Source organism: Bubalus kerabau, chromosome 11, assembly GCF_029407905.1.
Source record: "Bubalus kerabau isolate K-KA32 ecotype Philippines breed swamp buffalo chromosome 11, PCC_UOA_SB_1v2, whole genome shotgun sequence".
NCBI classification, from domain to species: domain Eukaryota; kingdom Metazoa; phylum Chordata; class Mammalia; order Artiodactyla; family Bovidae; genus Bubalus; species Bubalus kerabau.
This window is the reverse complement of record NC_073634.1, coordinates 81,044,349-81,068,966: the sequence shown is the minus strand read 5'-3', so window position 1 is coordinate 81,068,966 and position 24,618 is coordinate 81,044,349. Positions and strand designations below refer to the sequence as shown.

The window sequence follows — 24,618 nt, the reverse complement described above, 5'->3', positions numbered from 1 at the left end:
TGGAAAATTGCTTAAATATTGTGTTGGTTTCTGCCATACAAGAATGCAAATCACTCATAATTATTTATATATATATATATATATACACACACACACACACACACACACATACCCCTCCCTTTTGAGCCTCCCTCCCCTCCCCCCATCTCACCCCTCTACGTCATCACAGAGTGCCAGGATGGGCTCCCTGTGTTATACCGCAGCTTCCCACCAGCTATCTATTTCACATGTGATAGTGTATATATGTCAATGCTACTTTCTCAGTTCATCCCACCCTCACCTTTCCCTGCTGTGTCCATAAGTCTATTCTCTACTAGGTTCATCAGTACCATTTTTTTAGATTCCATATATATGCATTAATAGACAATTCTTATTTTCCTCTTTCTGACTTATTTCACTCTGTATAAGAGGCTGAGCAACCATTTTTAAGAACCTGAACAACTGCCGAAGAAAGGGAGAGAATTTAGAAAATTCATTGACCAATTTACCTTGTTTCCTTTCTTTCCTTCATCTAGAACTGGATCAATTATCATTCTTAAAAAAAAATGAGAATTAAAATCCCTGAAGAAATGTGGCTGAGGACAGAGGTGAACACACGATCCTTCAGGAGCACTAAGCCCTACTCCCCCTGCAGGCACTGGAGGAGGTCCAAGCTGGTTACAGACTGGGCCACTGTCCAAGAAACTGGAAAAATCACACATCGAAAGCCCTGCAAAGTGGGGCTCTCTCCTCTCTGCACGACTCAAGTGTAAAGGGCCAGAACCTGCTCGTTCCCAAGTGGAAGTCACTGGGGCATCGATATCTAGTTCCATCTCTTCCTTACGTGGGACTGGAGTGAGGAGCTGACCCAAGGCGTCTATCTTCCTCTGGTGAAGCAACAGAGCTTGCGGTACCAGCAGCAAACTTATCTCCCCGTGTGTCTGTTTCTCCCTGGTTATACGCCTCAGGAAACCGGCAGATGAGAAGGGTCTTGCTTAACTAATGGAGAGGAGTGGCCGAGGCCAGCTTACCTGAACTCTCGGCGCCAGGGGACTGGAGGTTCTGGTGAGGATGAAGTAACACTGTGTTCTCCTTCACTGCTGCTCCCACACAATACCTCCCTTAGCCATCTTATAGGAAGAAGTGGCCAGAATGGGACTGGCTATGTATTTAATATCACGAAAATCTTTCATTACAGAATGAAAACATCTGAAGGGGTGGGTGAAAGTAGAAGTCGCTCAGTCATGTCTGACTCTGTGACCCCATGGACTATACACAGTCCATGGAATTTTCTAGGTCAGAATACTGGAGTGGGTAGCCTTTCCCTCCTCCAGGGCATCTTTCCAACCCAGGGATTGGACCCAGGTCTCCTGCATTGCAGGTGGATTCTTACCAGCTGAGCCACAAGGGAAGCCCAAGAATACTGTAGTGGGTAGCCTATCCTTTCTCCAGGGGACCTTCCCAACCCAGGAATTGAACCGGGGTCTCCTGCATTGCAGGAGGATTCCTTACCAACTGAGCTATCAGGGAAGCCCTGAAGAGGGTGGGTAGGGAGAGGAAAAGTTAGGCAAAGTCTTTTTAAAGTACTCAGAGGCATACCTAGGATATGACTAACTTTATAATAATAATAAACTTTTGTTCAATGCTTAGTATATACTAGATACTCTTGCAAGGTATTTATATGAATTATATGTAGCATTACAGTTTGAAACAACTGTATGAGAATAGATACTATTATTAAACCATTTTATTGATGAAAAAAAGGGGACACAGTGAAGTCCAGTAACTTAACCAAGGTCACCTAAGTAAGCAAGTGGCGGAGCTGGAGCGTGAACCTCAGGCAGTGACTCTCGGGACTCTGCTTCCCATACACTCATCCTCCTCTGGATCACGCTCCTCTAGAAAACTCCACCAGAAAAGTCCAGGGTGTGCTGACACAAAAGTGCTTCAGATGGAGGTCTCCAGGTCCAAATGACTGAGACCCAAACAGACTATCTATTTCCAGGATGATTATGGTATTCTGAACAGGTTTCAGATTGAACAGGCAGAACTAACACAATCAGTTTCAGGCTGAGGCTGGCGGAAAGGCAGTCTTAGTTAGCGGGGTCCAGGGAGCGCGTGCTATGCTCGGCTAAGCGGGACGTGGGCGTGTCCGAAGGATTTGCATGCCCAGGCCCGCAGAGAACCAGCGCAAGGTTTGTTCGTTCCCAAAGGCAACATGCGCCTCCGGGGTCGGGCGGGTTAAGCAGGAGGAGGCGAGTGTAGCAGAGGCGGGTCCCTGTTCCTGAGGACCCTCTGCCCCTTTCCCAACCACACCGTGGCCCCAGGCTGGCCCTCTGGAGGCAGGGGCAGCCCCATTTGCAGGCAGTCCTCCCACCGCTGCCCACCGTGGTCAGAAAGCAGCGTCTCGTGTGCTCTTGCTGGGAACGATTTCAGAGCCCTATTGACTGATAGTGATGCTCGAATTCCGTCTGGCAGTAGCACACACCAGCTGTTTCCATGAGCCTAGGCCAAGGATGGTCACGGCAGTTTAGAATTTCCCTCCTAAGTGAGTTTTAAATGAAAACTTCAAGTTTGTAAACCAAACACTAATTCACTTTTCTGTGAACGAGACATACATCCCCTTGTAGTTGAGAACAATGACAGAGCGAGGGAACGCTGACCCTCTGTTTGCCTCAGACGCCAGGTGCCTCATAATGCAGAGCATACCCCGGGGGCTCCCAGAAAGATTGGGACTGGGGTGGCGAAAATGTACAGTTGATGCTCTTGCTTTGGTTTACTCCATCCTGGCTCTCATTCCTGTCCCTGCCCCCCTCCACTCCCATCTTAGTCATTAGCTCCTCTCTTTCCTCCCAGTTTTTTAGCTGTGTTCCCCAAGGATGAGCCTTTATATGTCTTTTCTCCTCATTCTATGTACTTCCTTGGGTTACTATTACCCGTGCTCATGACTCTAAAAATAGCCTTATCATTCCCAAATCAAAGTTCAGCCCAGATTCCTCTTCTAGGCTTCCTATCCACATATATCCAGCTACCTGCCAGACACATGTCCCCCGGATGTCCCACAGGTATATCAAACAAAAGGACCGGAAGGAACTACTTTCTCAACCAGCTCCTGCGACTTGCTGGCACTTCTCCTCCCATATTCCCTATCTCGTTACAAAATCCAAATGCAGAAAAATAATCTTACTCCGTCTCCATGCTTTCATGAACTATGAGTGCTAAGTGTCTTTGATTCTACTTCCCAGATCTTTCCAAATTCTAACCCCCTCTTTACCCCCAACTCCCTTGCCTTAGTTCTTATAAAAGTCTTCTAAACGGTTTTCCCACCTCAAATTTCATTCTTTTCCAACATTCTGATATGCATTTTTCCAAATAATTCCCCTCACTGGTTAATGTAGCCACATTCCTTGGGCTAACTGATATGAACCGGTACCTCTGAACTGACTGTTTGTTCACAGATGGCGTATGTTCTGATGGGTCAGTGGTTAAGGGATATGGTTGTTAAACCTCTTGAACATCACCTTGATTACCCTCCTTCTTAAACCCTTCAATTCCCCAACAACTCAAAATAGTCTCTTTAGTGTAGCACATCATGGCTTCCTGTTCTTAGGCCAGTGCCCAAGCCAGAGTTAACACCATGTTGCCTAACCTTCTCCAGGGCCTCAAAGCAAAGCTTCTTCACCTGGGGTCCACAGGTCCACACACATTCATGGTTAGATGCAGTGGCAGTTGTAGGGAGAGGGTAATGTGAACTTGGATAGGAAAAAGAATGCATCCTTTTTCACTAACCTCTAAGCGTGATTTCAGAAGGATTAGAAATATCTATTGTTTGTCATCTATAAAATTACTGAAATCTTCAAATTACAGTACCCTGGTTGTAGCTAAACTAAAAGTTTTTATGTACATCACTACAAATTTACAACAGTAATTCTGACTGATGGCATATCTCATTTATTTTGTTAGAAAAGATGCACATAATATACATCACAAATATGCTTTTAATGTATTTGGATAGTGATACTTCAATATAACTTTTTGTGGTAAAAAATATACTTCATGTACTTAAAAAAATATTATTCTGAGGAGTCTATCCATGACACAGTCAAAGAGATCCATGGCACAAACAAGGCTTAGAATCTATACTCTCACAGCCTTCCTGTCCATCCATCTAGTCTACATCAACTGATTGTTCACCAAACACGATGCACTGTGCTAGGCCACACGGACACCGAGATGAGAAAAACCTCCAAGGAGTGTGGGGGTGGGAACATAAAAATCCCATGTAAGAAATGCGATGTTATAACTCTACATATGGAGCTAGGGGTGCTGAGGGGAGGCACTTCTAAGCAAAACTTGGGGCTGGGGAAGGCCTCTTAAAGATGACAGTGGAGCCAAGTCCTAAAGGGCAGGTAGAGTTTTGTCAGGTGAGGAAAGAACACAACCTATGATGCCACAGGCCCTGCTCCACTCTTTTGGAGACAACTGAGTCTGATATCTTTGCTTCAGGAAAAGGAAACAATTGTATGTAGTGCTGAAGTGCTGCTGACTCTGGGTGGAAAGTGTCCAGACCTTGGACAGTAGGAAGACAGTCAGCTCTGGAGACTTTCAGAGTTAAAAAGGCCCATTAGCTTCAAGAAGATTAAAAAGTTCTCTTCATATGGAAATGCAGTGGTAAAAAGTTTGAACTTAGATCCAAAGCCTGCTGATTATGACAGTCTTCTAGAGGAGAAAGAATCCAAAGGCCATCCACATGAGGCAGTAGAGTGACTGTTTTTAGAGGACTGTGGCTTCCTGCCTGGATGGCACAAAGATACATTTTCCAGAACTGTTTTAAAAGTTGAATAACAGATAAATTGAATGATTTTTGCAACAAAATGTGTGGCTCAAAACATCCTCACAATGTGCAGTCCTGAACAGGAAAGATGTTTCTGAATGCTTATGTTTGGGCTGAGATGGACCTAAAACAGGGATATGGGGACTTCCCTGGTGGTTCAGCACTTAGGAATCCACCTTGCAATGCAGGGGATGCAGGTTCGATCCTTGGTCAGGTAACTAAGATACCACGTGCCATGGAGCAACTAAAGCCCATATGCCATAACTAACAGAGTCTACATGTTGCAATGAAGGATCCTGCCAAGTGTTGCAACTAAGATCTGATGCAGCCAAATAAATAAACAAACATTAAAAAAAATAAAACAGGGATATGTCTAGTCTTGGGAACTGATTTGGAAGGCGTGGGGAAATGCCCACTATTTTGCTAGAACCATGTGCCCTTTCATTTCTTTACTTTCTCAGGCAGACTGGGACATATGTTGATTCAACTTTTTACCAATATTAAATTACAGCATGTTTCCTTTTTTTTTTTTTCATTACAGAAACAAAAAATTGCAATAAACTTCCTGTCTTTTTATACCTTGTTTCACTTAGCAATTGGAACTGTCTTATTCTGGGGGAGAATTCAAATGTGGCTGGTAGTGAGGGTAGTCAATTAACTGCGGGTAGTTTTGCATCATTAAACTAAACGTGCCTTGCTTTCCCAAGTTTCATGAATACATTCAATGCTATCTTAAAAACAAAATAAAACCATTCCCTCTAGCTGGAAAGGTTTAGCCCTGTGACTGTGTGTTAACATTAACCTTGAAATGCCTGCCATCTACCATATACCTCCATATTTCTCCCACAAAAGTTTCTGCAAAGTACAGTCCTGACACTGTTACCATGAGCCGCCCTCTATCTGGGAATGATTACACTTGCATATGGATTTAACTTGGGACAGGAATAAGTTAGCACCTTCCTTTGACCTCTCTCTGAGCACAACATACAAACAGAATCCAGGCATGATGAGTACTTCGCAGCAGCTGGCTTCCACAGGTGGTAAGACAGAATATGACACATGATGGGTCGAGTCACTCAGCAAGTGTCAAATGAGCATCTGCCAATCTTCTTAACTGGGAACTGAGCTGTTTTTATCAACTTCCAGCCTTGCGAACTTAAATGAGGCTTTGAAACACATTCACTTATAATTTAACTAAAAAATAAAATACTGTTTTTCTTGCATTTTCACAGACATCAGGGACTGGAAACAGTTGCAAGCCCTGGAAAGTGGGTCCCTATGAGGCCCCAACCTCCCCACTCAGCTAGTGAGGGTATTCTCTGTGTTCAAAATTTCAATCTCCAGCCAACTGCTATTTTAGAAATATGATGACCACTGTGGTCGTAAGACAAACAGACTGGCACTTTCAAAAGTCCTTTCTGGGTGAAGCTACAATAGATCAATATTCTAAAAATATTTTTTTAAGAATATACACATTTCTTGCTTTAAGATAACTTTATTGGGAGGTTATAGAAATATGAATTAACTGTAGGCAAGTTTAAGTCAAATGTCTTAAAGATTCTAAACACAGCAGGGTATTTAAGATTTTACTTGCAGATTGTAGGTTCCTGGGCCCTGTAAGAGTTGGTCACTCAGTGGGGCTCATTTCATTGCATCCAGCAAATGTCACAGTTCAGCACTGACTACAAAGTTCTATATTAGCACAGTCCAACAGAAATACAAAGGCACGCAGGTAATTACCAAAAAAACTCGTTAAGTATATTAAAAAAAAAGTTTAGTGTATTTTCTAATAACTACATTTTAAAAAGTATCATATAAAGGAATGGATGAAATTACTTTTAATAATATATTGGATTAGCCAAAATGTTCATTTGGCTTTTTCTGTGACATCACATGGAAAAATCTGAACAAAATTTTTGGCCAATCCAATATATTATTTAACCCAATGTATCTAAAATATTACCATTTTCAACATGTAATTAATACATAAATGTTAATGAAATATTTTACTTTTTTTTTTGGTACTAAGTTTCTAAAATCCAATGTGTATTTTATACTTATGGCACAGGTCAATTCAGAGGAGCCATGAATAAACCCATGTGGCTAGTGGCTACCATGTTAGATGGCACAACTCTATCCTATTCAGAATGGACAGACAGGTAAATGCTGCCATGGGAGTACCAGGGCCACCTAAATTCTAGGGTGCTTGACACATCCTAAACCATGGCCCCTCAGTTTCAGAAACTGGTACTTCCAAATATGCTTGTATTAAGGTTTTATCACTTACAGCAGCAACTTAAAAGTGCTAACTATTTCAGTCGTTCCCTTTCTGCACCTGCTTGTATAGAAAACTGGTCTTGATGTCAGAACTGGGCATTCCTACACTAGTGCATTGGAGAATAAGAAAGACGGGCTCACCGAGTCATCAGATCACAGGAATGTCAGTTCTTTTCCAATGTTTCGCTTATATTTTAAAATAACTTTTTTTCCCCATAAATATTATTGTGAGTCTTTTCAGTACAGCGCTCTAGAGAAAAGTATTAGTTCTAAAAATAAACCCAACAAAAACAGGCGGTAAAACATATTTAAGTAACTATGCAGTCAGCTTTACTTACTTTCTATGCAACTTTCAAGGACTACATTAACGTTAACTAGAACATGATCTGAAATTTACAAACTCTTGAGGTCTTATAAATTCTAACCAACTCTAGCCTTTCATCCACAGTAAGTACTGCCGCACTAAAGTGATTACCTTAGGTAAATGTTCTTTGATGGTTTCGTCGTCTCTCTTCACTACCTCCCTCATTTCTTGGCTCCCAAGGTAGGCAGCGTTAACTACATTAAAAAAAAAAAAAAAAAAAGACAAACATTTAGAATATATAAGACAAACACAAATGTCAAATTAATTATAGTCAATTCCTGTTTCACCCTTTTCTTTTGGCAAGTGCTATGTGATGGAAGATGTCAGTGAGGCCGAGAGAGGCGTGAGTCGGTGACATGCACTGACTCTGGAAACAAGGGCATGCCCTATGTAAGGCTCTCTCTTACCTTCACCTGGCTTTCTCAGCAGCAACATTTAGCTGTATGATGGCCTAATGTCAGATATCACAGCAGATGTGTATCACTGTACCTGATCAAGGTATTTTTATGACTTAAGGATTAGAATCACACATTTTAACAGCTAAATCATGCATACCAGGGAAACCACACACAGTTGCAAACATTAAAACATCTTGGTAACCTTTTTTTAGAAAGGACACAACTATAAAGAATGTCTGTTTTAAAATAGGTTTAAATGATCTTGAAGAGTTAGTTGTTAATGAAGGTCAGTCCTATTATACCTATTATATGCAAAATAGGTAGAGTGACTCCCATTTTCAAGATAACAAATATCTGGAAAAGAGGAAGAAAGCCAACGGTAATCCAAATTTGTGGGCTTCCCTGGTAGCTCAGTGGTAAAGACTTTCTGGTACTGCTACACAATTTTTCATTTGATTCTCTGTGCCCTGAATTCCACTTTGGTTGGTGTTATTATTGTTAGTTTGCTTTCTTTTTGGCATCATCCTCCTATTTGTCTTTTACTTTTACTCTTTTGTCATTTTAAGTACGTCTCTTGAAATCATAAATGGATCTTTTTAAAAACACAGTTTAAAGTCTCTCTCTCTTAAATATAGGACTTAACATACTTGTGTATATTGATATAAAAGATAGTTGGTCTGACTCCAGTCAGTAGGCAGAATAAAGTAATAATAAAGTTCACAGCAGAAATTAATCAAATTGAGACCAGAAAAACAAATTAGAAACTAAATGGAACTAAAAACAAGTTCAATAAAACTGATAAATCTCTATAGCCAGACTGTTCAGAAAAAAAAATGTGAGAATACATAAAACATTACCAATATCAGGAATGAGAAATGATAACCCTTCAGATACTACAGACATCAAAAGGATCAGTTCAGTTCAGTCGCTCAGTCGTGTCCAACTCTTTGCAACCCCATGGACCACAGCACGCCAGGCCTCCCTGTCCATCACTAACTCCCAGAGTTGGTGATGCCATCCAACCATCTCATCCTCTGTCATCCCCTTCTCCTCCTGCCCTCAATCTTGCCCAGCATCAGGGTCTTTTCAATGAGTCAGCTCTTCGCAGCAGATGGCTGAAGTTTTGGAGTTTCAGTTTCAATATTAGTCCTTCCAATGAACACTGAGGACTGTTCTCCTTTAGGATTGACTGGCTGGATCTCCTTGCAGTCCAAGGGACTCTCAAGAGTCTTCACCAATACCACAGTTCAAAAGCATCAATTCTGCACTCAGCTATCTTTATAGTCCAACTCTCACATCCAAATATGACTACTGGAAAAACCATAGCCTTGGCTAGATGGACCTTTGCTGGCAAAGTAATGATAATCAGGTAATTTTGTGGACTTTGCCATGAAATTTAAAAACTCAGATGAAACAGTCTGTACACAGACACAAATTTGAAGCTCACTTGACAACAGACGGGCTTCCCTGATGGCTCAGCAGTTAAGAATCTACCTGCAATGCGGGAGATGTGGGTTCGATCCCTGGGTTGGCAAGATCCCTTGGAAGGGAAAATGGCAACCCGCTCCAGTATTCTTGCCTGGAAAAAAAATCCCATGGACAGAGGAGCCTGGCTGGCTACAATCCATGGGGTTGCAAAGAGTCAGACACGACTGAGCGACTAAGCATTCATGACAATAGGTAACCTCAATAGTTCTCCTATCTATTAAAGAAATTAAATTTGTAACTTAACAGCCTCTCTATAAAGAAAACTCCAGGGCAAGATGAGTTCATTGGTTCATTCTACGAAACATTCAAAGAAGAAATAATATTGATTCTAAATAAATTCTTCCAGAAATGACTACACATATATGGTTATTCAATTCTTGACAAAGGTGGCATTTCAGAACAGCAGAAAACAGGTGGTCTCTGGTAGGCAGAATTCTCAGATGACACAGACAATCCCTGCCCTTTTATAATCAATCCCCTCTGAGTGTGGGTGAAACCTGTGAGTAAGATGACATATTGCTCCCGTGACTAGGTTATGTTATAAAGTGGAGATGACTTTAAGGGAGATTATCCCAGTGGGCCTGACCTAATCACATGAGTCCTTCAAAACCTGAGTTCTCTCTGGCTAGTAGCAGAAGAGAAAGTCGCAGATTCAAAGTCCCAAGAGGATGAAACGCACTGCTGTTGGCTTGACGACAGAGCCCATGTGAGAAGGATATGAAACTAACCTCAAGGAGCTGAGAGGGACCCCTTGTTGACAACCAGCAAGAAGATACGGACTACAATCAAAATGCCAAGTGAACTAGATTCTGCTGACAACCTGAATGAGCTCAGGAGTGGACTTGGGATATGCAGGGGGCATAAAAGAGGCTTGTGGTATCCAGGCAATGGTGATTCTTGAGCTGGGTAGAAGTTACATGAGAGTTTGCTTTCTGATCATTCATGGAGGTAAACATTTTTATGTTTCAGGCACTTTTCTGCAGTGTTATTCTTGAATTAGTGAAATGTAAAAAAATTCAAAAAACGTGTAAGGAATCTTATATTTCTAAAAAGCAAAATTTTCATTGGGGGATGTACTTCACTTTTATTCTCATTTTTGTTTTTCCAGGTAATTTCCCATCTATGTACACTTTTTCATTGTTTGCTTTTAGAAAGTAGAATAAAGTTTCCTTTCCAGTAACTGCTCCAAGGAAGCCATCCTTTTCTTCCCTCAGAAATGCTTGTAACACAACACAGTGGTCAGAAACAATAATACCAGATAGAAGTGTAATTTCCTAAGGGGAAAACACATTTCTCCTGGCAATGACTGTCGACAGCATTCCTGGAAACCCAGCAGAAATCAGAGTTGCAAGCACCACAGTGAAGGAAATATCTAGTAGTAGCAGTAATGGAAACAAAACATGAAGGGAAGAGAATGATTTAGAGGAATGGTACTTACTTACTTTCATTTCATAACAAATCTAAATACAGGTATAAAAAACCCTCACTGAGTCTAATGTTCTATTTTATTTGCTACCATCATCTTCTGAAACCTTAGTGTTTAAATATTACTACAGGACTTCAACTCACAGTGGAATGGCGAAGGAATGAAATGAAGGCGGGCTAAAACCGGAAGACCAATAGGACATTCGTGTCACAGGCTAAACGCTATCACTAAATTCTCCAAGTAAACACGATCTACAACAGAAGGCTGCCTTCTGTTTAATTAACCTAATCACCTACCTTAATGCCATTTTGTCCATCTGGAAAATTCCCAAGTCATCTTCAAGTCCGAATTCATTTGTCTTCTCCCTTATTTACCTAGGTAGAACTAGTTTCTCCCTTTCTCGTTACTATTTCTGCCCTGTATCTGTGTTCATATCAGTCTTAACTGTGATATATTAAAATTCCTCACACTTATGTACTCTACCATGCTATATACATATAAATGTAAATAGAAATATAATGTTAGGGTGATTTTATATATATATATATATATCTCAACAGCTATATTTCATTTATTCTCTCCAGTGATTATCCAGGTCCTTGGTTCATGGCAAGTGTCAGTAAGGGCTGTTAAATAAAATAAATAGGTAGGGACTGAGCTGGTGTTTTTCTTTTTAGGGGAAGGTTTGGGGGGAGGGTCAGGAGGAAAAACCTACTGCCGTCCTTGAGGGAGAGCAAGAGCTGATGTCACAAGGGAGTCTAGACGCTGACATGGGGAAGCCAAGTTGGCAGGTATTTGTTGATCTGATTTGTAAACAGATACTCTTATCAATGTGACAGAGTGTTGGGGGCCAGCGTGAGGCACTCCGCCCATGGCAAAGGTCATGAGGAAGGAGGATCGACATACGCAAAGGCGGGATCGAGCCTCAGGAGTCCCCCTGGAAATCCTCGAGCATCTACCCCCATAACCAGAGCCTGCCTACTTTACTACTTTGTGCTCTCACCTACACCTCTGACTTTATGGGGGGCTGTCCCCCACCACCTCTTTCGGAGAAGGAGTTAACCTAGAGCTCCAGTTAATAAAAACTCCTGGACGTGACAAGAGTGTTTTAACCTACAAACTCCTCTGAATGTTCTCTAGCCTGCCTGACAGGCTTGTCCGGCCACATGTGATTGCTCACAGCCTCCCAACCGTGAGAGGCACAAGATGCTTTAAACCTTCTAAAAACAGGTTCCTTAGAAAATTAGAAAAGCATAAGTATAATGGGCTGATTAGAAATTGTATTGGTGAAGGGTTTTTCATTTGTTGAGCCAATGTTTACTGCTAAGTCTCCACATCCCCTGCCCTTATACACATTAATGAATATATAGAAGAAATAAGTATTAACCTTTGATATAAATCACGTTAGACCTTAGGCCAAGTAAATTCTTTCCTTAACTAAAACCCACTACACCCTCACCCTATAGGAATGTAACTTTATTTGGGTGGCATCTGTTTTAAGAATAATCACCTCTGGAGAAATAAGTGTCCTGGTTGACTGACCGCTGTCACAAGGAGAGGGTCATAAATTGTCAGCAGGCCCCCTGGCCAGAAGATGATGTAACACCCCTAAGACCTCTACATTTGTATGAAGCACCTGACTTTGATAAAAGTCAGGACTGCTGACCCCGTGTGACTTTTGCATAACATCTCAGTGTATAAAAGTAGACCATGGAAAATAAAGAATTGAGATCAGTTCCTCAAAAGACTGGTCTCCCCATGTCTCTCTCTCTCTTACTCTGGCTGAGTCTCCATCTGGAGCGCGGAACCCGCCATGCTTACTAATTATGCCTGGGCTTCTAAGATCCGACCGGGGAGGCCTCAGTGTCTCCTCTCCTTCGGGAGAACGGAAGGACGCCTGGGGCCTATGTAAGTGGTGCAAACTTCTTGTCTTGAAGTTTTATTTCAGCCTCTTTTCTCCACTGAATTTTTCTACTGAGCTATCCTCATTCTATTACTCTTTATATCTTTGATGAATAAATAATTAAATAGGTCGCCAACGCCGTCCCCACTTCGAATACCCTGGATCAGCCGGGGCTGGACCCCGGCAACAGAGTTCATCAAAGTAAAACACACAACTCAAGGCATATGATTTTTAAAAAATAATACAACTTTTTAGAGGGGTAGATAATTTAAATACACACACACACACACACACACACACACACATAAACTTCTATAGAAAAAAATAATAAAGCCTTCACTGAGTCATTTAATTCTAAAGCAGAGGTGATATTCTAATACCATATCTAATTACCTTTTGCCTAAATCCTAATACCACACTCACACAAAATTTTTTTCCTTCACTGCTGAATTTAAGGCTAAACTTCCATGAATAATTAAAGCTGAAGTTGGCTTTTAATGGATTTTCCTAAGTTACATACAAAAATGAGAGACTAGGTAACATGTGAGTCTGGTTTTGTCTTATTCAAAATATTATTCTGGGATTAAGTCAAAAATATTCTGAGAAGAAATTTGTGATTCTTTAGTGAAGCTTATGTGTCAGCAGTTCATTGAATAGTTTTCAGTTCATATAACTGTACATGCTTTTAAAAGTTACTTCCATATTGATTAAGGAAAGGAAAGATTACAAAAGTCTCTTACAAGAACGCATGCAACAAAGGTAATGTAATCCACTAGGAATGCCCTTTGTCTGCACTATGTTTTTCTAATTAGGTAAGTGAAAGGAATTAAGACATCAATTTGGTCTAACTAACAAAAAGACTCTAGAATATTTTTAAATGTTAATTATCTTGACCTGTGATACTGCTAAGCTAAAATATATTTGCTTTTAGCTTTGATCAGAAAATCCAATTTAGCTGTCTCAGTGAGAAATCTATTTCTCATGAAACAGAAGAACATCTATTATAAAGAAAATACATAGTAGCAACTATTACAGAATTAAAGGAAAAAAAAAAACCCATACATTTTCTTTAAAAGTAATATGCAAGACAATCTAGTTACATAAATTGAATTGATGAACACTTGGTGAAGTTTATGAAGCACACTAACTGAATTAGGGCTACTCTATCTTGAATGCTGGATAGGAAAGGAGGTTTTACTCAGTCTGGTAAAGAGGGCTAATACACAGACTCTCAGCCTATAAGAACTGCTATTTTTGCCAAAAGGACAACAGCATCTGAAATATCTGAATAGTTTTGTTCCTTGAACTTTTCAGACCTTACTACCACAAAAAAATATGTGTATAAACTAAAGGATACAGAAAATCTGTTTCTATCCAGATAGGTCAGGATTTATTATCCACCACTTGGACTGGCAAATTTCCTCCGTTTGTTTCCGTAAGATTTCTACTGAAGCGCAGACATTACATAATGTGCAAACACTGCAAGTCCTCCTTTTAGGAGGTAAACTGGTCAGACTGGTATACTGGAGGTCATTGTCTGGATGATAGTCAAACCACAGAGAAGTAGGTCTGGAGGAGGGAGGTCTGCAGAGTATAGATTTCACCACTGTGAATGATCTCAGATCTGGTATTCCTTTCCCCCAATAAGCCCTCTCTTTGTGTAAAATGAAAATCATGTCATCAACTCAAGTGGTTGGTTGAAATATTGATTAACCTTCACCATTCATGGGATAGAAGCTCAGGAGGAATACACTAATCATCTTCAAGGGTCAGGGATTTAAGAGTATCAGCCTCTCTCAGCTGGGACCTTCTTCCATTTGTCCTAAGCAAGGTAACAGGAATCACTAGTGGATGGCTAGGGCAAGTCTGGGTAAAGGTACATTTTGTGGTAGCCATTGCGAGAAGAGGCAAGGGTGAATTGGTATCCAAAGTGGAGAGGTAAAAAGATGCTGGCTAGGATGATGGAGACGCTTGGTTAAGGATTAGCCTACTGTCATGAGTAGAAGATTGAACCTTCTTGTAGAGAATAAACCAAGAACACAAAGCAGAAAGAACACAGGTAATTCTTGCCTTCTTTCTCTTTACCCAAAGTTATTATAGATGGGGTGAGTAATGAGGGAAAAAAAGAGACTACTAAAGTATTGGTTACTTGGATGTTAGAAAGCCAGATCTATCAATAGAAGGAAGAGAACAGAAAATCAGAGAAGGAAAGGATGTCAGAAATACAAGGGCTGTGCTCCAAAAGTTTGTTTGCAAGTTGGTTGTTTGGAACAGAGATGAAGCAACGTGGCTGAGTGTTTAGTCTGGTTTACAGTCTATTTTGCACTGTACTATGGGAAAGAAATTCCACAGTTCCTCCAAGCAACAATGCAGATGGTAGGCTCTGGTTGCCTTGAGTCACGGAGGGAAACGTGTCCTATGCCCAAACTGTCTTGCTCCTTGATGCCTGCATTCAGGGCTCCCAAAGACTCAGGAGGAGTCAATCACTGCAGCTGAAAGGAAGATTCCTTTCTCTTGAGCACAACTTATGGAGCCTGTGTCTTCAAGAGGGTATTTATAATTCTGTGAAGTGTTCTATGTGGGTGCGTGCCTAGCAGCTCAATTGTGTCAGTCATGTCCAACTTGTTGCAACCTCATGGACTGTAGCCCACCAGACTCCCCTGCCCATGGCATTTCCCAGGCGAGAATACTGGAGTGAGTTGTCATTTTCTATAAATTAAATCCTGTTGGTTGATACTGTTGCTGAATTCACCTATATCCTTGCTAACTTTCTGTCCTATCATTCTACTGATTGTTGAGAGGGATATTTACGTATCCAGCTATAACTGTCCATTATCCTTTCAGTTGTATCAGTTTTTGCTTCATATATTTTGCAGCACACTTGGTTTGTACATACATATATTAGAATTACTATGACTCCTTAGTAGATTAACTCTTTTACCATTATCATTATGTAATATCCCTCTCTGTTCCTGGTAATTTTCTTTGCTCTGAAGTCTACTTTATCTGATAGTAATATAATCATTCCTGGTCCATTTTGATTAATATTTGCATGATATATCTTTTCCCATTCTGTTATTTTCAACCTACCTATATGATTATGCTTTAACTACATTTTCTGAAGATTGCATATACTCAGGTTATGTTTTTAAATTCATGTTGTCAATCCTTATCTTTTAATTGGTGTATTTTGACCATTTGCTTTAATGTAACTATTGGTAATGTTAGAGCTTGTTTGCCATTTTATTATTTGTTTTCTGATAGCTATCTGTTTTCTATTTTTCTATGTTCTTTCTCTGGCCTGTCTATGTGTTACTGAATGTTTTAGAATTCTATTTTGATTTACTTATAGTGTTTTTGTTTTTTTAAAACATGTCTCCTTATGTAGATTTTAAAGTGGTAATTCTAGGTATTTCACTGAGGGTGTATGACTTACAGTCATTGCCATTTTCACTTACTAGGCTATTTCTTTCTCTTCTATGAGGGAAAAATAAGGGGCTGGACCAGCAGGTCCTCAAGGGACATCTCCAACTTCAGTCTTTGGTGATTTTTATGACTGTTCCAAGCCTGGCTTCCCTTCTCCCTATCTTATCTTCTTCCCCTCCCTTGCTAAGCCTATAATAAACAATAGGTGTTGGTAGAACATTGTGGGGGGGAAGTCCATAAATACAGAAAATAGACTGAATTTTGTATTTGTGATGACTGCTTCTTGCTATTTAGGAAAACACGTCCCGCGTACGTCCCGCATAATCTGTGGCTGTATAACTATAAAGGCAGGGGTGTGACTTGTTTCTGAATTCACTATGCACGTGAAATTGTTGGAATCAATGTAAGTGAGCACTATAAACTTTAGACAGTAGTCCTGCTTTTATGCTTGACTGGAGCAAAGAGACAGCGGCAGCAGCTAGAGTAAAGGAAGCTTGACACAATGGCCTACTGCTGGAATATGAACACTACCCACTAGTTGTGTGACTTCAGGCAAACTATGTAACTTCTCTGAACCTCAGTATCTTCATCTGTAAAATGGGGACAGGAATACCCGAACTTCATTAGTTCTTCTGAGGACTACAGGTAAAAGCTTAGAACAGTGCTATTAGCTGCTGCTGCAACTGCTGTTATACCATTTATTGGAGGCTTATTATAAATAAAATACTAGATAGGCACTTTGCATAAATTATCACATTTAATCCTGTAATAATCTTTTGAGGTACAGGATATTAATATCTCCATTTTATAGACTATGGAGGTAGCATAATTTTATTATTAAAATCATTTGTAAATATAGTATAAACTAGTACTAACTAAAAGATAAATTACATTTAAAAATAACATTTGAAGCCAAAAAGTAAAGTACCAAAACCATTCCCTGGCATATTCAGAAACTATAATTACTAAAGCCTCCAATGTTATACTACCATGACTACTATTTATTACTTTTTAAAATTTCTCCAAAAACTTCTAAAGAGCAAAGCAAAATTATAGTTTATTCACTCTATGAGGATATTAGGCCTGGTTTCCTTGCGCTGATTTTTGCAGTTTATACACTGAGCTTAACAGGGAACACCGTGGATTCCTGTAAGGGACTCCATATATAGTAGATAGAGAAAAATTCTTTCTCATTGTCCTGCAGCTAGAGTACAGAATCAGAAGGATAAGGTTTAAAATTAAAGCCTGATGAGGCTTCTCTGTCATTTAGAATATCCCTCACTATTTTCATTTTGTTTCAAGTTTTAAACTTTTGGGAGAAAAATATAACAAATAATTCCTTGTTTGAGACTCACCCACTGTTTGAGGTTATTCTCTTAACACTTTCTGATATAAGAATAAACATATACATTTTAAAATGTGCTTACCAAGGCAGAACGGTTCCAACATATTCATACACAAATATTCCTTTGGTATGTCCATCATTTGAAGGACCATTCTGATCACCAAGAACTTGATTTTCTCAGGCCATGGTTTAAGCAGTAAGTAGCAAGGAACATAGAGAGCATATCGAAGCCAGCACAAAAGAGGTGTGGCAAACCTGCCTGTGGGTGACTCAGACATTCGCTCAATTGTTGGAAACAGCAGAATGGAGCGAATTACCTATAATGAAAAAAAAAATTTTGATGAGAAGTTTTCCTAAGGGATAAGTTACTGCTTTCTCATTTCTTCTATATAGTATCCACAAATGACTAGGTTTTAGAACATGGCTAATGATCTATTCCGGAGAAGGCAATGGCAACCCACTCTAGTACTCTTGCCTGGAAAATCCCATGGACGGAAGAGCCTAGTGAGCTGCAGTCCATGGGGTCGTGAAGAGTCGGGGACAACTGAGCGACTTCACTTTCACTTTTCACTTTCATGCATTGGAGAAGGAAATGGCAACCCACTCCAGTGTTCTTGCCTGGAGAATCCCAGGGACAGAGGAGCCTGGTAGGAGGCCGTCTATGGGGTCACGCAGAGTCGGACACGACTGAAGCGACTTAGCAGCAGCAGCAATGATCTATTCAGACTGAGAAGTACCATCCACTGCCTTCTCAGCCCTCAATCAATCTGGGTAGGATATAAGGATGTCCCTCAAGTTGAAGGGGTTAATTTTCAGGATGAAGAGGAAACCAGATATATAAGTTTTTGATTATGACAGCAATTCCCACTCCTTTTGAAAGATTGCTGAAAGTAGAAATGAATTTACCATTTTAGTGGATTACCAATTTGACTAATGATGCCCAAAGAGATTAAAACTACAAAAAATACTCTATTTCTAGTCAGAATTTCTTTTATTCATATTTGGAGATAGTTCACTTTTGAAAAGCTCCTCTATTCTGTAACCTTACTAGCCAAAGATAATCTTTAACAGGACCATATGTATATATGCTGCTGCTGCTTCATCGCTTCAGTTATGTCCGACTCTGCACAACCCCATGGACTGTGGTCTGTCAGGCTCATATATGTGTGTATATACATATATGTGTATATATATATGGGCTGTGCTGAGTCTTCTTATTGCATGGGTTTTTCTCTAGTTGTGGCAAGTGGGGGCTACTCTCTAGTTGTGATGCACAGGCTTCTCATTGTGGCAGCTTCTCTTGTTGCAGAGCACAGGCACTAGGGTTTCAGCAGCTGTGGTTTCCCAGGGTCTAGAGCACCGGCTTATCAGATGCTCCACAGCATGTGGGATCTTCCCAGACCAGGAACTGAACCTGTGTCTCCCGTGTTGGCAGGTTGATTCTTTACCACTGAGTCACCAGGGAAGCCCAGGATGAAATATATTTTTAACAACTGATTCAACTTCAATAAAGCATGCATGCTCAGTTGCTCAGTCATGTCTGACTCTTTGTGACCCCATGGACTGTAGCCTGCCACACTCCTCTGTCCATGGAATTTTCCAGGCAAGAATACTGGAGCAGGTTGCTATTTCCTTCTCAAGGTGATCTTCCTGATCCAGGGATCGAACCTGTTTGTCTCCTGCACTGGCAGGCGGATTCTTTACCAGTGAGCTCCTTGCGAAGACAAGGATAAGATTAGTGTCCTTAAAAGGACAGACACCGGAGCTTGCACTCTTCCCAAGAGCACAAAGAAAAGAGGTCTGGAGAACACACAGAGAGAAGATGGCCATCTATAGGCCAGGAAGAAGTATCACCAGAAACTGACCATGTTGGCATGCTGATATTGGGCTTCCAAACTCCAGAACTAAGAAAATAAATGTCAGTTGTTTAGGCCACCCAGTCTATGACATTTTGTTAGGCAGTTCGAGCAGACTAACACCTATCTCTTAATACCACAGTTAATTTTTGTCTGTTAATGAACTTGATACAAGTGTAATCATGCAGTGTGTTTTTATTTTACTTCCTTCAATCAATATTGTTTATAAGATCCATCCTTGTTGATGCATACAGAAATAGCTCATTATCGTTGCTATCTAGTTTTCCATTGTAAGAACACAACACAATTGATTTTATAGATAGATATCTAGGTTGTTACTACAAATATGCTGATATTTTTACACATGTCTATTGTGCATGTATTGCTGTTGACTATGTCATCTCAAAGTAGAAATATGTGGACATATGGTTGCACGTGTTAGCTGCAGTGTTAGTAGGTAGTTCCAAATAGTTTTCCAAAGAACTTGTACCAGTGTACTTCCCTACCATCAGACATGGGCTTCCCTGATAGCTCAGATGGTAAAGAATCTGTCTGCAGTGCAGGAGACCTAGGATCAATTCCTGGGTTGGTAAGATCCCCTGGAGAGGGGACTGGCAACCCATTCCAGTGTTCTTGCCTGGAGAATTCCATGGACAGAGGAACCTGTCAGGATACAGTCCATAGGGTACCAAAGAGTCACACATGACTGAGGGGCCAAGTATACACACATACCATCAACCATTAGGGTTCATAGTGTTATATATCCTCATATTTGGTTCTAGCAAACTTTGTAATTATAATTGTAATTGACTAACCTGTTATCTGGAGGTATTTCGTTATGGCTCTGACTTAAGGTTTTTATGTCTTTTTATATTTTGGGAACATTTTCTATACATCCTCTGAAAATGTCTTATTTAAGTCTCACATTTTTCTATTAGACGGTCTTTTTAAATTATTGATTTGTAGAAGTTACTTTTTAGTCTAGATACCAGCCCTTTGTCATGTTGTAGTTCTTGACTTGCCTGTTCTTTCCTTAACCTTATTTTTTTTTTAATGGAGATAAACTCTTCCGTTTGATACAACTGAATTTAACAGTCTTTTCTTTTACAGTTATGGTTCTCTGTCCTTGGTTTAAGAAATTCGTCTACAACCTCAAATCATGAAGATATTATTTTTTTCATTCAAAAAATATTTTAGAAATTAGATTTTTCAGAAATTAGGCAATGGTAACTTCTTATCTGTTCTACCATGTGGATTTAAGCCTTGGGCTGGGTTTAACTCTGGTTGTGAATCTATTCCTTTGATTTCGGGCATCAATGATTTATCATTTCTTTTAAGTATTTACATTCCTCCTTCTGGATGAACTGGATGTATTTCTCCTGGTAGGACCTGATAGTAAAGGTGGGGTTTTGTGGACTCAGTCTCTTTTTCACCTTCTACCATCGACGGTCCTTTTTCATAATAATCTATCTGATGGCACTGACCAAACGTTACATTGACCAGGTAACACCTGTCACTCTGCCTTCATGTCTCTCTCACTGATAGAGAACAGGGATTTGAGGGTAAAAACTGTGGAGGACCCTTCTTTCTAATAATATCTTCTTCTTCTTCCTTGGTCGTATCTAGCAGCTAAGGGCTTAGCTATTTCCTGCAGGCTTTTCCTTTTCTCTCAACAATATCTGAGATCTTTTCATTGTTTCTTTTTCAGTCACAATAATCTGATTTCTGCTACATGTCCTTCTCTGTCAGGTAAGTAAGAATATACTGTTCGGCCTGCATGATGACTAAAAAAAGATGTTCTTTGGGAGCTGAGAACCACAGCCTTTTCAGATGATTTTTAAAATGCTGGATGGGTAACAACACGTTGCAAAATGCTCATGATGTGCTTTCTGAATGAACGCTGCGTTTCTGCGACCTTGGCATCTTCTCAAGTACAAAGCAGAGGAGAAGCTGGATGGACTGTATTGAATCAAGGCCTTATGGAACATTCGTGGGTGCTTGTGATGCAGATCATTGTCATTCCAGAACGTCAGGGATGATCCAGAATCCTCCAGTCAGAGCCAGCTGCCTGCGTCTCAGTGGGTTTACACAAAGGTTATATATAAAGAGTCACACAAGGGTTACGGGGTCTCTGTGAAATCTGACTAGACAAGAAAAGTCAGTTAAAGGAATCATTCTCCCTGGATGCCACTTCCAGAGTGAACTCCAACTCAATGCATTTGAACACAAACAGAGGAGGAACGAGATCAGCTTCGGAATCGCAGGGCTTTACGGGTGTTTGGTCACCTTCTTCGTCCCCTTCTAGCTCACATAGGGCTACAGCATTCCTGACCCACCTGTGATGACGATTACATTGAGGACACAGGGTAAGCAGAGTACAGACACAAGCATCCCAGCGACAGGTGCCATCAATCTCGGGGAGCATCGGTAAAGAACCTGACAGCCTTCTGACATCTCCAGGGCTCCTGAACAGGCCTCCCTATTCTCACTGTCCACATATAGTAGGCAAGCTACTGCTTCACCTTCACCTTTCTGTCCAAAGATATTTTTCAGGACTGCTCCCAGTGGCTCAAACAGGGCTGCTGTCTCTCTTAGACATGTGGAATATATCCTTCAGAGTGGCAAAAATTAAGAAATCTAACAATATACCAAGTACTACCGATGTGGATCAATAAGAACACTTATTATGGCATAATTGCTAGCCTTTCCGCTTCAGTTTTTGAAAGTACAGTCACTTTGGTGGGTGTCTGGAGCTCCACACAGAAAGTAAATTTCATCAAGTTGTCTAACGTTAGCAGTTTGATTCAGGGCTCTAGCATTTCACTTGGATGCCAAACAGCATGCTTTTCTACGAGTCTGAGAGGGAGAAACAATAAAAAAAATCTTTTAGCAATTGGAGAGGTGCTACACAGTTAACCACTGACTTTACACCTTCAAATTCAGATTTCTTCCCCTGTCTTTTGGGTAATTTTAGTGTCATGAGTCCTTTAATTCCTATAAGAGCTACAAACGTTCGGCTGGTCTTAGGACTTGAGAGATTTCACACAGGGGTGGGTTTATATGGAGCAATCTTTGGTACTGAGAGAGGAAGGGCTTCATACTGCCCTGCAGGGTCCTCTCAGCTGAAGGGCTACGAAGGACCTCCTTCCCCATTGCACAGGAAGAGTTCTCCCTTGACGCTGGAGAGCGGGTTTCTTTAGCAGCTGCAGTGGCAGCAAAGACAATGATGAAGAAACCAACTTCTGAGCTTCAGCTGGGCTGTCTTTTGTTAGTCCCACCTGGAGCAAAAGTTCCCCGATCTGGTAAGGACGCCAGGTTGGCCAAAGTACAGTCACTGCAGGCTCCTTGGCAGGCAATATTCTTCAATAATATCTCCTAAGGGTTTGATGGCCTAGTCTTTCACTTTTTCAGTCCATAATCTACCTGAAACTGATTTTTACGTGTGAAATATGGGCCTAACAATTTTTCTCCATATGGAAACTCAATTGTTACAGCACTATTAACTGCAAAGGCAGTCCTCCCCTGCTTTTCTGGTGTGACGCTTCTGCAGCAAATCCTGTACGTGAAAGGTCCTTTCCTGGGCTCTCTAAGCTGTTTTATTGACCTACTTTTCTAACTCTGTGCCCAGAGCACAATGTCTTATTTACTAAAGCTTTAGATTTTGGTATTTGGTAGAGTAAGTTAAACCCCATTTTCTTGTTCTTCAAAAATGCCTTGAGTATATTTGGCTTTCTGCATTGGATATGGATATGAGTTTAATTTATAAAAACATAATTATTAAGTAATTAAGAGATGATACCAGTAAGTTTCAAGTCCTATGGTGGGGTAGGAAAGACAGAAGATAATGAAAAAAGACTGGAAACTGCTGGAAGTGGGGGTGTACCTCTAAACGAGGTGTTTTAGTGAAGGCTTCAGAGAAAGGTGACATTTATGCAAAGGCAGCTATGGAATGAGCAGAAGATATTTGGAAAAAGAGGTTTTCTGGGAGAGGGAAGAGCAAGTACATAGGCCATAAGATAGAACTTAATTTGGTGTTTAAGAGAGACTTCTCTGGTGGTCCAGTGGCAGAGACTCTGTGCTCCCACTGCAGGGGGCCTGGTCAGGGAACTAAATCCCACATGCCACAACTAAAGATACTGGTGCTGCAACTAAGACCCAGTGCAGCCAAGTAAATAAATAAACATTTTACAAAAAGAGAGAAGCAGGCAGGGCAGTGCAGCTGGAGCAGAGTGTGTGAAAGGAGAGCAGCTCAGTTGTGACCGTCATAATCACAGGGGCAGCAGCTGATGGATGGTCCAACGGCCTTTGGTTTCCACTCTGAGTCACCGAAAAGCTTTTGAAGGGTTCTGAAAACAGGGATGATATGTTTGACTTCCATCTTAATAAGATTACTTTGGCTATTGCATCATTACTAGTGTCCTAGAAGTACTGTATCAATGAAATTTTACGATTAAAAAAAGTAAGAGTTAGAAATATTGGTGGCAAAGAGTCAGACATGACAGCGATTGAACAACAGAAATATTGGAAGGTAAAATGACTATTTTTGGTTTATGTTTAAAACATTAACAAAATTTCATGTATAAAAATAATAGCTAAACACCACTACACTTATCTAAAGAGAACTTTAAAATCCAAAGGGATATTTCTTCTTCCATGGCAAAGGAGATATAAATTCTGCCACTAAGTTAACTGATCAATTTAATTCATTCAATCCCAATTAAATACTAAATAAGATGATCCTTATTTTGAAATTTGACAAATTATATTAATGTTCATCTGGAAAATGAAATACATCAAACCTAGGAATTCTGAAAAAGAAGAGAAAGAGGGCGATCAGCTCTACTGACAGTACACATTATGAAGCCATGATAGTTAAAACTGCATGATCAGAAAAGGATCACACAGCTCAGTGGAACAGAAATGGGTCTAGAAACAGATCTGAACATATATGGAAATTAAATTTATGATAAATGTATCAGTGGAGGAGGAAAAAAAAAAAGCTGATACATAAATGCAGGCAAATAGATGGGGAAACAATGAAAACAGTGACAGACTTTGTTTGGTCTCCAAAATCACTCCAGATGGTGACTGCAGCCATGAAATTAAAAGATGCTTGCTCCTTGGAAGAAAAGCCATGACCAACATAGACAGCATATTAAAAAGCAGAGACATTACTTTGCCAACAAAGGGCCATCCAATCATAGATATGGTTTTTCCAGTAGTCACATATGGATGTGAGAACTGGACTATAAAGAAAGCTGAGAGCCGAAGAACTGATGCTTTTGAACTATGGTGTTGGAGAAGTCTCTTGAGAGTCCCTTG

At 40.4% G+C, this 24,618-nt stretch overlaps 1 protein-coding gene across 5 annotated transcripts in view; it reads right to left on the bottom strand.

Annotated features, from left to right (window-relative positions):
* Positions 1 to 24,618, bottom strand: part of LDAH (lipid droplet associated hydrolase) — a 90,402-nt gene that overhangs the window by 9,551 nt on the left and 56,233 nt on the right. For 4 of the 5 annotated variants that reach the window (XM_055540844.1, XM_055540846.1, XM_055540845.1 and 1 more), the window contains 2 exons: positions 17,523 to 17,757; positions 7,566 to 7,648 (listed from right to left, as the gene is read on the bottom strand). In XM_055540844.1, the coding sequence (XP_055396819.1) occupies positions 7,566 to 7,648; positions 17,523 to 17,757 (318 nt within the window). The remainder of the gene's footprint in view (positions 1 to 7,565; positions 7,649 to 17,522; positions 17,758 to 24,618) is intronic. The other variant, XR_008700541.1, reaches the window with a different exon arrangement.